Here is a 13,600-nt window from a genome sequence, read left to right on the forward strand (position 1 = left end):
GGGGGGGGGGGGGGAAGAGAGGAAGGCTGATAATGTTATCTGGTGCCCAGTACTGCTGAAGCATAATCAATGTTTGTAAAGTACTTTGAAATCCTTGGATGAAATTTACTGAAGAACAAATATGCCAAGGGATCCTCCATACAGAACTTTGCTTTAATTACCTGCTATAGGGGCTTATCAAGACTTCTTTTTTGCAGTGAGTGTTTTAAAATGCACTGCAGTAGTTTAAAATGCAAGATACATTATACAAGTTCACACCAGATTAGGTAAAAATAAGAACTCTTTTATTTTAGAGCTCTTCAAATATTTTTTTTAAGAAGTTGGGCAAAAGTTAGGACTTCCCAGCATGGAATTTAGAGAAGGCAAATGGATTGACTTATCTACGGTATGCAGTGAAATCATGTTAGAACAGCAAATACAAACAATCTTGAAGAACACCAAACCAAGGCATCAATGATCTCCCCAAAAAAAGGAAAGAAAGAATTGATTCAGATACTAAGAGAAACTCCCCAGTTCCTGTGTCACTCATGTCACAAACACGCAGCCACTCTAAAGTTGGAGAGTTTGTCTGAACAATGATGCATGCCCCTGTTTTCCTCACCTAAAAACATTTTATTTACGCCTCAGACACATGATGCACAAAGGCTATTGTGGAACTTATGTTCCAGACTTATTTGTGGCTGATTTAGATTGGTGTTTATGACTGAGTACATTAACTAAAGGTAATTAGCAATCAACTTGCTCAATTTAAAATCTCAGTCCTCTCTCTTCCCTCCACCYCTAAGCATGGCAGAATATGAACTGTCTGGAAGTCCAGTTGAAACCTAATGTTCACCTCCATATTCCCTACACTTCTGTTACTATTTTTGTCTGCTTCTGCTCTTAATAAATGGACACTGGCAGTCCACATAAAACGACAGTAGTTAGGAATTATTCTCCAGTTCTCACCTGCAACACAGCTTGGCTGAATACATCTTATCTCCAGCCTTTTCACTGTAATCACAAGTGAGGCATAACAATAAAGTCTGATTACTCTTCCTTCAGTTCTTCCCCTGACTCCCTCCCTTCCTCCCTCCCCTCCCTATTTCCCTCTCTGCAGTCTACTGCCCCTGTGACAGCAGATAATTGACATGTCACCGCAAGCTGGAGGGCGAGAGCCACTAGTTCTAGAGTGTGGATGAGACTGCAGGAGATCAATACACATGGTGGATGCTCCAGCCAGGAACTCTGTGACCCTGTGGTGATGACATACTTGAGGCAGAGATAGAAGGAACCCTATTAGCACTCAAAGGAGCTGCTACACCTCCCTGAGTGCCTTTATTATGGATTCAGTGTTGTCTGATTAACTGGGGATTACTACACTCCCCCCCAAAACACACACACACACACACACACACACACACACACACACACACGTAACAAAGGAAGAGAAGAGAAAAAAATAGAATAGAAAGTAACAAAATAAATGAGAGCGTGTTCTGCACCTGAACGAAGACATAATCATCTTGGACAATCAGAGAATTATGGTCAATATAGCCTGGAAAGGGTTTGCTGCGGGCGGCTTCACTGCAGTTCTGCATCCTGCAGGTGATGTATTGAGCATCTGAAAGGAAAAGGACAAAAACAAGACACTTTTAAGATCCTGAGCATCRATTCTTCCTATTACCACAAACCTATTTCCTGAGACAACATTTCTGCTTCTCAGCCTCACATGACATGAAGTGACACCATCCATTCCACCCAACACAACACTTCTTTCTCTTACGTACCTGGTAGATCTGCTCTCCATTGCTCTCCTCCTTTAAGGTCCTTCTTTATTCACTYGGCTTACCTTTCCACTATTTCTTTCATTGCACTCTAAATTGGACACCAGAGCTGCATGTTGCTCCTTTTCATCAACAGAAAGCCAAACACTGCTGATCTGATTACTCCAGGCCACTCTGCRCTTCCATGCAGCATTCAAAAGTGCAACATTCAAGCTCAGGTTTGACAAAAAAATTAGCCAAGGGTGGATATCTCAGCACTTTTACCTGCCCTTTTGAGTTTACTTGGATGATACCCAGGCTTAAGYTTAAACTAAAAGACTAACAAAGGGAACAAGAGTTCTGAAAGATCCTTTACAGAAGCAACAGAGCCTGAATCCTATGACTCCTAGAGTGACTATGGGTCTGAACATCTGCAGGACAAATATTCTCTGCAGTGAGCCTCTTCAGTTTCCTTATTATCACCATGGTGTGTATTCACTGTAGGGCAAGACAGCTTCTCCGTGGACACATGTCTATGTTTATTTCAGAACTTGGTCAAGGCCTAGAGCATATACAAATGCAAGGATACCTTCAAAGGACAACTGCCCRTGTCACCACTGAAAACCCTTCCATGGAGCACCTCTGCGCTTCCTATAGCACTTAAATTCTATTGCTATTCAGACCTCCTCCTGTTCAGGAGTCTTACCTACTTCTCTCTTGACAGTGTAGAGAAGCGCACTCTGGCATAGCTGGGCAATCTTACAATTTCACTTGGAACTAGAGGCCTCAGCAGCTTCAGTCTGTCTTATGCTTCAAAGTAAATGGCCTAAATGCAGCCCTAAAGCCATCTCATCCACTGTCACCATATGAGGCTTCCTCAGCTCCTGTTCTGAAGCACTGGAGGTTGCTCATCTTTTAACCCATCACCTGAATAAAAACAATTTGAATTTCTTCAGGATGGTAATTCATCYCAGAGTACAGAATTCTCAGTATTCAGTTTGGGTTCTTTCAGCTCAATTATGAAGTTGCACTTTGTTTAAGGACAAAGCTCATTTGCAGGGAGAAGGATTTTGGCATTTTAGTATTAGCACTTATATGACAGAAACACTACATGGCATTTAATCTTAGAGCTTCTATCTTCTMTCTTGTTGGAGAAGACAGCCCCTTGTTTGATATAATTACCACCTTCTGATCAAAGAAACAGAATTTTCCACTGAAATAGAAAAGGCTGGACTTTTCCCATTCCATATTTGATCTTGGTTGTAATTAAAATCTATCATTTGACATTCCTTCCTTGTTTCTAAGGTTTGTTGACTTCTGCTTAAAACAGACATGCAAGGTAACGAACCTTCAGGAAAGTTTAACGAGGGTGATTTTACCTTGGCTTTTGCAGAGATCTTGAAACACATAAAGTGCTAAGTACTATTAGTCACTGCAGTTTATAACATTTTATGTTTTCACAGCTCACTGCAAAACATTAATTAATACAGCCCAGACAGCATAATCAAAGAGCATTTCCCTTCACAGGGACATGATTTTTTCCACATTAGCCACGAGAGGGCAGGAACAGACACAACTCCCAGCCTGCTCATCCCAGCGAACTCAGAAAAGTTCCCTTTTCAAAGCATTTTAGCCCTCTGTCTCCCTGCTCCCGGGAAGAAGAGGGCTGGGGGGCAAGAGCCTCTTCTGCCCCTGGTACTGTGTGGTACAGCATGTCCCTGCCTAGTCATAAGATGAAGAATGGACATGAATCTGTCTGTTTGCAAAACAACCAATTCCCATTTATCATGTAAAATCAATCAAACATATCATGAATAACAGATCCCCACACCTGCCTCCACATTCATCTTCTCTCATTCTTTCTCAGAAAGTGTCTAAAGCAAAATGCCTGGCTCATCCTGAGTTTCAACGAAGCAGCATGGTGAGCAATCGGTTAAAACGGCTGAGTGCGTCACCTCCTGAGCTGTCCTGTTGGCAAGGCTGGGTGGCTTTTTACATGTGAGACCAAATCACATGGTACAGCATTTTGCAGGATGAGATGTAGGATTCAAGATAGGAAAGTGCTGGAGCTGGCTGGCAAGGAAGATTAAGGGATCTCTTCTACAGGGAATTTTAAAGATCAGAATAGGCTAACCTGGGGTTAACCTGTTAGAGGTGACTGAAGTCCATTTGCTCCTGCATTAATAAAGGGATACAGAGTATCTCCACTTCTGCTATGATCGYAGAGGTCTATATAGCAATGATTGCACCATCRATAGAGATTTACTAAGGCAATTCCYGTGAACTTTTACAGGGCAGTTCTCCATAGTTACAGTTCTAAAACACTAATAATAACTACTAAAGGGAGAACACTGGGATCTGTTAAGCTAATCTCCCAACCTCTGACATGCACACCAAGAAAACCTCCCTTTGCTACAGGAGATAGAAAGAATGAAAAGTAGGTTTCTTGCTCCTTCTTCCGAAGGAAAGTTTTGCTGTACTCACATTAACTCGGTGATTTTGTTTTGGCATTTGATTCTCATGGACATTTTGTGTGATTTCATTGGCAGAGCTTGTAACTTAGCATTAATTAATGTCAGTTAATATACTCAGTTGCTAATCTCTGGAATTAATTTCATTAGTTTTCCCACACAGATGTTTTCCCTGCCATAGGTAATTAGGACATTATGCTTTTCATTTCCAGAACCCTCACCTCCAACAACAGCTGTTTTTAATATACAACAAAGTCACGCTTTGCCTAGAAAGAAGAGTATGTAGCAACTCCCAGCTCTTAGCCCCATGAAACACTTTGATTTAGACAGGTTTAGACATACAGAGTAGGATTCTTCCCTGGGAATGGCAGTTATTTCTAAAGAGGAAGCAAGAAAAGTTGCAGAACTAAGGATGGAAGAGATGCTCCATAAGGGAAATCTCTGGTAAGTTAATCTGGTTCAGCAGTGAAGAAGAATCATGTATTCTAACACTCTCAGGAGCTGAAAGCCAGGGGGATCCTGTAGCATCAGATGTTCCAAACTTTTCTGTTTGGCTCAAGGCCTAGCTAGKATGTTTTCAAGGGAAATACATCCAGCCTGTCTTAGGGACATGTTCATGGCTCAGCTGGTGGAGGYGGAGGGTTGAAAGTGGTTATCAGAGGCTGCTGAGACTGTGAAAAAGTATAGAGTGCTAAGTCCTTTCATAAAGTAGAGTCAGACTTCCTGCAGGATACTTCAAGAAGTGTTATTTTGGCTAACATCTCAAACACCAATACCTGCTGTTTTATAATCCAAGCTTGCATGRGTGTCTTTGGAAAAATTGTTTGATAACACAGAGAGTCAGAGAAAATATCCACAGGGACTAATCATTATGGATGTATCATTCTTCCTCTTCCTTTTTATTTTCTTGCTTGTAATTCTTTGAGGAATGTATCCTGCTCTCTACAAATAAACCCACTAAAGGACAGATCAGGAGTTCAGGCAAACAGCATCCAGGCAGTCTATGACTYTTTTGCCTTGCAGATTTACTATGGAGTATCTTAATTCATTACTGAGCAGCTTAGACATTAGAGATAATTTCTGCTTTTGAAGGATGACTGGCACTTGCTGACTAATGAACCACAGGAACATGGTGGTAACGTATCTCACTGAAAGTTCAGGTGCATAACCCTTCTCTAAAAGTGACTAACTGAAGCCTAGGAAAAATTATAAGAATTTTTCCAGCTGCCTTTCAACCCAGGTAAACCTTTAGTATCCATAATATCCTGTAGCAATGAGTTCCACTATTTAATTGTATGTTCTGTGATAATTAAATTTAATCTATTTTGTTTTTTAAGGAAGACATTGAATGACTGTTCTTTATCCTTTTCTATCTGATCTGAATACTCATTTGCAAAATGTTTATGATATGAGAATATATTCACAACTACAAAGTAACTAACCAGCAATGAAGATCAGTGAAATGAAGCTAGCTCATTTACTAACTACTCACTAATCTGTTTTTATCCTGCTACTCCTCTTTCTTCATTGCACATCAGTCAGTAGTCTTTCTTTGAATGGGGGAGTATATCATCTGCCACTTTTACCATGAGGATATAATTAGAAAACCTGCCTTCTTCTCCAGGACAAATACTAATAATCAGCTACAATGAGGGGAAAAGAACACTGCATGGGTTTAGGCCACTATGGGAATTAATTCATAGCTCTAGATATGTTAGGAAAGGACTGTAAGGCTAGGTTGACCACTTGCTTTTTCTACAGAAGTAATTATTTTGTTTTTCCTAGCAACATCCTGTGAAAACAGAAATTAAAGTCTTAGCACAAATTTGTGATTCAGACACCGCTGACCAGATGCTCAGTCCCTGTTGATCAGCAGACCCCAGGTGATGCTTTGGTCCTACCTGCAATCACAGCAGCATAAAAATTACCTTTCAATAAAAACAAACAAACAAAAAAATGTTAATCGGGACTGCAGAAGAAAAGCAAAGGAAAGAGTTATACTTTTTAAATATAGGGACTCTACATTTCTGCCAGCACKCCAGGCAACCCCATAACTTTTTTCAATTTATTTATAAAAACAAACAAAATTAAAAATATACTAAAAACTTCATCCAAAAATCTATTAACATCCTTCTACATAAGTAAATGTATGTCTCATAAATTTAAGAGTTGGATTTCCTGACCTTCATCTATAGAAACTGTCACTTAGACATCCTCTGAGTCAGATTTGTTATTCTCTAGAGGGCCAATGGTACCCAGTTAGTTTCTAAATGCCTTGGAGGAATCTGCCTTTCTAATTCCATTCAACAGCCTGGATCATCTGAATAAAAATTATGGTCCTAATTCAATTAGCAATTTATCCCTTAATGGGATAAACCTCCCCAGCTCAAGTCAGAGCAAGCCATTTATTCRGGATTTTTCAGGGCTAATACATTCTTTACAAGCCTAAAGCCAACATGGCCATTAAGTTTATGCACCTTCTAAAAAAAAATTTAAAGTTGTGTATGAGCAAACCTGGATTTAACTTTCCCCAGTCACTTTGCCTGCCCACTATGGTGGAGAACACAACAAAGACAGAGTTATGATATGGTTAAGAACTGCAGGGAATTAATTGTCTTAGTGGAGTGTTGACCTGAAACTAGGCAAAAAAATGCCATAATTCCTGCTGACTTTGCCAGCCTGCTTTTGATCCTGTTCCAAAATGAAAGCACAACACCAGGAAMACCCACGCATACAAATGGAAATGTGAGATAAGTTCATGTGAACTTCTTCCAAATGGAAAGTCAGCTTTTACTACTGTGCTCTCAGCCCCAACCTGACTCAGTTTGGGCTTGAAGCCTTTAAAAATTAAAAGAAAACATCATTTCTCCACTTGGATATCTGATGAGATGAAAATTTGTCTGGTACTCTCCAACATTTACACAGCAGGATTAAAAACACAAATGGCACTGTTTACTCCTGCAACTCTATCAGACTCCATCAATACAACTAAATTGTACACTCTGTACTCAGTTTTCCCAGTGATACCTGCATCATAGTTCCAAAAGACACAGTAAAATTTTCAGCGTGTTTAGAAGAAGCCCGGGTTTTTATGGATACCATAGAAAAAAGAGAAGGGAGGATGTGAGCTCAGGCACAAAACTGCTGGTCAGATCCTCAGCAGGCGTAAATCATCATGCTAAAGAAGTTATACTGATTTATGCCTACTARGAGACTCCTATTTCAGTCCTTGTAAACCTTTTACATTATGTATACAAATACTATAAATAAAATGCACGGACACCCATAATCAGGGTGCTGAGATACAGACTTATTGGTATTCTAGCAGAGAAAGTCGAAGACTAAGGTTGCCRCTGATAGACATTCTCAGGCAAGCCTGCCAGGGAGATGGGCTAACACCACACTGCTGACATTTCCACTTTTTCTTACCCAAGATGCACTCAGCTTCTGCTGAAAAAGACAGCAGCACAAGGATGAAGCTATCTTGTTAGTTGTACTGACTTCAGCAAGTTTTTGCTTAGTCTTTATGTTTCCACTTCAAGATCTTTCATTTTATTGTGTTTTGTGTTGYGGTTCCCATCCCACCTCCCTTTGCTCTTTCTCTCTGCCTTGTTTTGGCAATTCTACCTTTTCAAATTTGATCCTTTTATTGAATTTTTACACTTGGTAAATGCTCAAAAGAGATCTGCCAAACAGAATAGAAAKAAGTAAATGAAAGAATGTAAATAAGTAACAAAAAAAAAAATGCAAATTAGCCTGAGCTTGAAAAAAGGCCTCTCTCACTTTAGAACACTTCACTCAATCACCTCACCTGCAGCAACACACCACCTTCACTCACAGAGGAGAAAATTTTGTTCATCAACTGGAAGGTCATGGTTATTTCATCCAGGAAAAGAGACTGGCTTAGTACTTAAGTCCTTAGTACTTAGACTCCAGGAAGCAAGTGACCTAAATACACCAAGTCAGTCATGGTAACCAGACTGACTGACTGTTTGCATTCTCTTAGCCTTCCTTAGTCACAAAATCTTGTGTCCTGCAGTGCTTCCCGATGTCTTTTGGCAAAAGTGCTGTGATATGTTCCAAGCTTTCTCCACACAGCTGCCCTCCTTAGTCCTCTTCCAGAGACCAGCAGTCCCTGGAGGAACCAGCAAAACAGAGCATGCACTTAATGCAAGTCCAACTTGTTAGCTTATATTGCTGATGAGCTGGGGACCTCCTGATTTGTGGGTAGAAGTTTCCTCCTACTGACTGTTCTTCAAGGGAGGACACCACCAGCTGAAGGTTGGGACAGCACAGCTAGATTCGCGCTTGTAGTTCTGTCACTGACTAAACAGAGCAGCTTAAGTTATGTTTCCTCACAGCTGAGCCAAAATACAYGTGCAGAATCAGTTACTAGAGCTCAGTTTGCAAACAGTAATTTGTTATTYCACAGTCCTTCACCAACTAACACTGAGTCTAAATCCTCGGTGAGGTCAGTTTCATCTACCTGTTTCTTGGGTTCCGTTTTAAATGCCACAATAAAGCACACTGATTTGTTAGCASTCAAGAGATCCTTTGCAGAAATAGCTGTGCAAAACGTTCTTACTACAGTCCAAGAACTCAACAAAAACATTAATGGCATTTGGAGTGTGGCACCCACCTTCCTGGCCCACTGTGAGCTGAGCAYCCCTCAAAACCCCCCATCCCCAGAACACGGTACCAGGGCACAGCTCCTTTCACATCGATTGCAGTGCTTCATCTCAGTGACCTCAAACTCCCAGTGCCTTAAAATAGCAACATTTTGTGCTGAGTTAGGCACTGTTCTATTAGAATATTTTATTCTCATTTAGCATGTCCGCAGAAACAGAAAGCCTCAAATCCCTAGCCTTGCTGCTTCATTCAGATAAGTGAAATTGAGATGAGTAATAATAACAGGAGAACACAAATGATAAGAAATAGAGACAATAAATTCTTTCACTTTTACTAATCTTGCATATCCTGAAAAGGGAAGACCTTTAAAACTTTATGATTTCTATCCCAACAGTTTCCTTTTAAAATTTATCTTCCAAAAAATTCTCTTTCATGCTAAATTTAAGTGAGTTAAAAGTGTCATTATCTTAAAGTTACCTTTTCAGATACTTTTTTGAGTTTCCAATGACAAAATATACCTTTCAAGTAACACCACTGAAGTTGGGGGTATACTTCAGGGCAGAATTTTATCAGTTTCTTAAAAAAGTTAATTGTATCATTAATACAAGCGTATTGCAAATAGCAAAAATCTGCTTGTTATGTTGCAGTAAAGTTGGTATTTAGAGAGRAAATAATATGGAGTTACTATGAGAAGATCCATGACAGCCTTTTGTGCAATGTCTGCCTGAGGCAATTCAGTACCGTGGAAAAGAAATCCATGGAGGAAGGTCTGCAAAGGCAGGAGAGCTCAAAGATAAACCTTGAGGAAGCATGGGTGGGAGGAGAAAAGGCCAGCAGGTGGCTCCGGTGCCTGAGAGAATTTACAGCCAATTAGGAGAATATTTTGGAGTTGCAGGTAAAAGAGGCCACTGGAGTAGAGAAAAGCACCTCAAGAGGCAGAGCAGGGAGGGAGAGGAGCTGATGAAAGTGAAGGACAATGACAGGACAAGCAATTATAGTGAAGAACACATTTAGGTTGGTCATTAAAAGAAAGTTTCTAGTGTAAGAAAAGTGAGGTGCTTTCAAACGTAGAACCTAAGGCAGAGCATCCCAAGCCTGTTAAAACAGTTTGGTAAAGATATWTATAAGGTGATAATATGTACTGTGTGAAACAACAAGTGGTTAGACTCCGTGATCCAGGAACTTCTCTCCAATGTCACGTTCCTATCATCAAAAACCAGATAGGAAGAAAGAATAGTATCACACATTCTGACTCAAAATAGCATTTATCACCTACTCCTTCGTCCTATATTCTCAGCTCCTTTCACAGCCTGTTAATCTCAACATTTTGCTTTACTAGAAGAACTTCTCTGACTGACTTGCCTTGCACCAGTTAAAAACTCTTGTATTGAGTGAGTGAATCAGTAAAGAGAAGTCAGATCCCCATGATGCTTTGATGTTTTGTGGCTCCAAGAATACAAGGRCAGTCCACAATACCACATTATTTGGAAAGTGATGTACTTACGACCATCCACTGTCTTTGCCTCCAGGTGCACAATGTCAGGCTCTCTACCGGACCCCATCATAGACCTGTAAAAGAAAGATTGACACAAGTATATTAAAAGATATTAGGGGTGACATTGTCAGAGACATTTATTCCACAGATAAGGTTTAGCTAGAACTAAACCCATTCTCACAAGTAAGAGCTGATCATTTTGAAAGCATTTTGGAGTCATCTCTAAAATAAACTTGAAAATTTCAACGAAATTTTACTTTTTTTATTGAATCAGGGCCATTGTACTTGTGTGTTCTTTATTTCTGATCCCTTTACTTCCCCCTTCTATACTCCACCTGGAGAATATTTTCTCTTTTGATTGGTGCCTGAAATTCTGATGTTCTTTGGTTTGGCTAGTAGGATGTATTTCAGTTCAGGGTGAGATACAGCATACTTTAATCGATAGGATATTCGTGTTTTCTAGAATACAAATTCTAGCTGTTCCTTTACATTGGACATTTTGTCCACATTTTCTTAATTGACATTCTTAATGATCAATATTCCATCATTAATTAAGAAATTAAAAAAAAAAMATTTAATCCTGAGACATTTTATTTTTTTCTGATCTAATAAAAACAATGTTCCATTAATAAAAGAAATGTCAGATTGACTCAGAAAATGACTKTTTTTTTCACTTTGAGTTATCAAGCAGCAACACCAAAGCATACGGTACTGCATATAAGGGGTTATGGAAAGAGCTTTGCTTCCTCTGCAGAATGTTCCACTGGATGGGCACCGTCTGCCTCGAGACCTCTCTGCAACTGTCCAAATGGTCACTAGTTTGATATGCAGTCTGAATTACAGCAGAATTGATTGCAAGCATGTACCACTCCCATTTCACAATAGCCTCAGCATCATCTCTGATGGTTGGCCTTGTTTCTGGTCTTTGCTCTATCATCCAAGTGACAATCCCAGAYTAAGACTAAGGGTTAAACAACCAGTTTGTCAGCTGCCTGACCATCAAGTTAATACATGTGTGAAGGAAGAGAAACACTTACTTCCATTGATAGAAAAATTAGATGCTGTTCAGACCAAACACTCATCATTTTTCAGGAAATCAAAAGTGAGGTTCAAACAGCAATTTAGACCTTAATTCCGTTCCCAGTGACTGCAATCAGAGGCAGCTCTAGTCCTTAATCATCATCTGCGCTAACTAATAATGATTATAAAAATGTTAACAATAACAAAACTATTTGTCTTTTGATTAATACCTAGCTTCTCATGATGAAGCCTGTAACAATTCTTTAGGTAGAAAAGCTTTCCTCCCCCTCCTCCCCCTTGCTTTTTTCACCTTTGTTAGGGTCTATAAAAAGTTTCTGAAGAGATTCAGAGATAGCATTGCTTTCATCTTTTCTCTATTTTTAAGTCCATGTACTGCAAGGTCTTCTGCTCCTAAGCATCCACCCCCATTTGAAATCTCTGCTTCATGAGGACTGACACCAAGCAGGTAGATAGGCAGTATCTTTCTACAGCTTTTATCCTTTTAGCTGCTATAATCAGCAGATTTAGAGCCAAATGCTGGGCCTGCTGGTTGCAATTCAGTTCCAAAGAAGAAAGATTCTAGTGACAAACAGCCCTAAAAACTGCAGAAGGTCTAAGCCTGTACTTTGGTRTACCTCCTTTTTATTCTTGTTTATTCAGCTGGCTTTTAAAGCACACCTGTAACTGGGCTATTTCAGATGATACAATACATCTTTGTGCGTTCTTATTCCTGACCTGACACAGCCCCATGGGGATACGAACCCTCCAAAGAAACAAGATTGCATTTCACAGATTTGTGCACTTTGTCTCTTCGGAGACATGCAACAATGGTATTTATTCAGCAAAGGACTTTTTGCCCTAGTTAAAGCCTGTGAGCCTACAATCAGGTGCTTTCAGAATTTCCTCTTCACAGATCCCTTCTGACCCCAGAAACACTTTTATTGCATCTTTTTGGGGCAAAGACAGCTAATATTGAGTGAGCTATTTCTCACTGATAAGTAGGACGTGACTGTTGCTGTTTTTTTTCACGTGTGATACGGAATATCTTAAGAGCAGTGTATAAATATCTGGAGCCACCAAAGCCTGAAAGTCAGAAGGCTGCACTAATCTGCATACTATTTAGCCTCACACTGGGACAGCCAATGCTGGGATTGCAGATGCTTCGGTTCAAGGCAGGATTGAGTCTCCAGTTGTCCCAAGGAGGGACAAGACAAGGATAACTGAAATACAACTTGTGTTAAACTCTACTCTTTTACTCAAGGGTTTCATTTCTTCTGATATTTCCTAACCCTTGCCAATTAAAAATGTGATGAGAAACTAAGATGAAAACTAAGGTCTGGAGAAGCTAAAGGAATTTCTAAAGTCAGACAGGACATCTGAGGTAGAATACCCAGATCTCCCTATCCACTAGATTTTTCTTCCTCTTTTAGAATATATACACTCCATCTTTTCAGTGTAATAGGTCTAATTTACTTGTGATAGTACCAGGTCACAGTCCAGTCCATAATATTTCATAACAAAGAAAAATCAGATGCAGAAGAAAGGCAAAATACAAACACCTATCTGCTCACATAGCTGGCATTACRAAACACACCACACTTGCATCTAGTTTGTACTGTGTGCTTACTGTTCAGAAGTTTTAAAATGTCACATTTCCCATGATGTCTTGTTCCACGGTAGCCCTATGATATTTCTCTATGCATCCCTTTATACCATCTGCAAAGTCACATAAAGCAGCATTTACCTTACCCAGTTACGCAGTGTACACGTTCTACCTCTGAGCTAATCACTCTCAACTCCTTTTGCAGGCAGTGAGAATGAACAGGCTGTTTTCTGCTGTGGTTCATCTGAACTGGTTTAGATATGACTTCATGAGGAGAAGAACTTTACCCTAGAAAGGGCTGTTTCTCTCCACTGAATAAAAGAAATCTGAACATATACAATACAGGCATCCACGCTTAATCATATAAAGGTCCCAAAACAGATAGTGCAGCAAGCACGGACATGTCTTGGCTTTTTCATTTGGTTGTCTGGAAGAAAAAAAAGGATCATCCTTAGAAGCTGAGCAGGACAATATATTTGTACAAGCCTGAGTATCGTTAAGTAACATGTTAAGCACGTGGCATCAACATGAAACAGAATAAACTAAAATGATTATAAGGAAACTCCAGTCTTGATTGATAAACGGACTTGMAGATTCTACTACTAAAACTAGAGGGATCAGTAGACAGAAGATTTAC

At 39.8% G+C, this 13,600-nt stretch overlaps 1 protein-coding gene across 1 annotated transcript in view; it reads right to left on the reverse strand.

Moving 5' to 3' along the window:
• The window catches only part of LOC146601361 (VPS10 domain-containing receptor SorCS1-like), a 303,293-nt gene that overhangs the window by 75,865 nt on the left and 213,828 nt on the right, over positions 1-13,600 (reverse strand). The window contains exons 7-8 of the mRNA XM_085308294.1: positions 10,350-10,414; positions 1,485-1,603 (exon numbers count right to left, since the gene is read on the reverse strand). Coding sequence (XP_085164420.1) covers positions 1,485-1,603; positions 10,350-10,414 — 184 coding nt within the window. The remainder of the gene's footprint in view (positions 1-1,484; positions 1,604-10,349; positions 10,415-13,600) is intronic.

The sequence above is a fragment of the Rhea americana genome, unplaced genomic scaffold, assembly GCF_003343005.1.
Source record: "Rhea americana isolate MKP2758 unplaced genomic scaffold, rheAme1 scaffold_104, whole genome shotgun sequence".
Taxonomy (NCBI): domain Eukaryota; kingdom Metazoa; phylum Chordata; class Aves; order Rheiformes; family Rheidae; genus Rhea; species Rhea americana.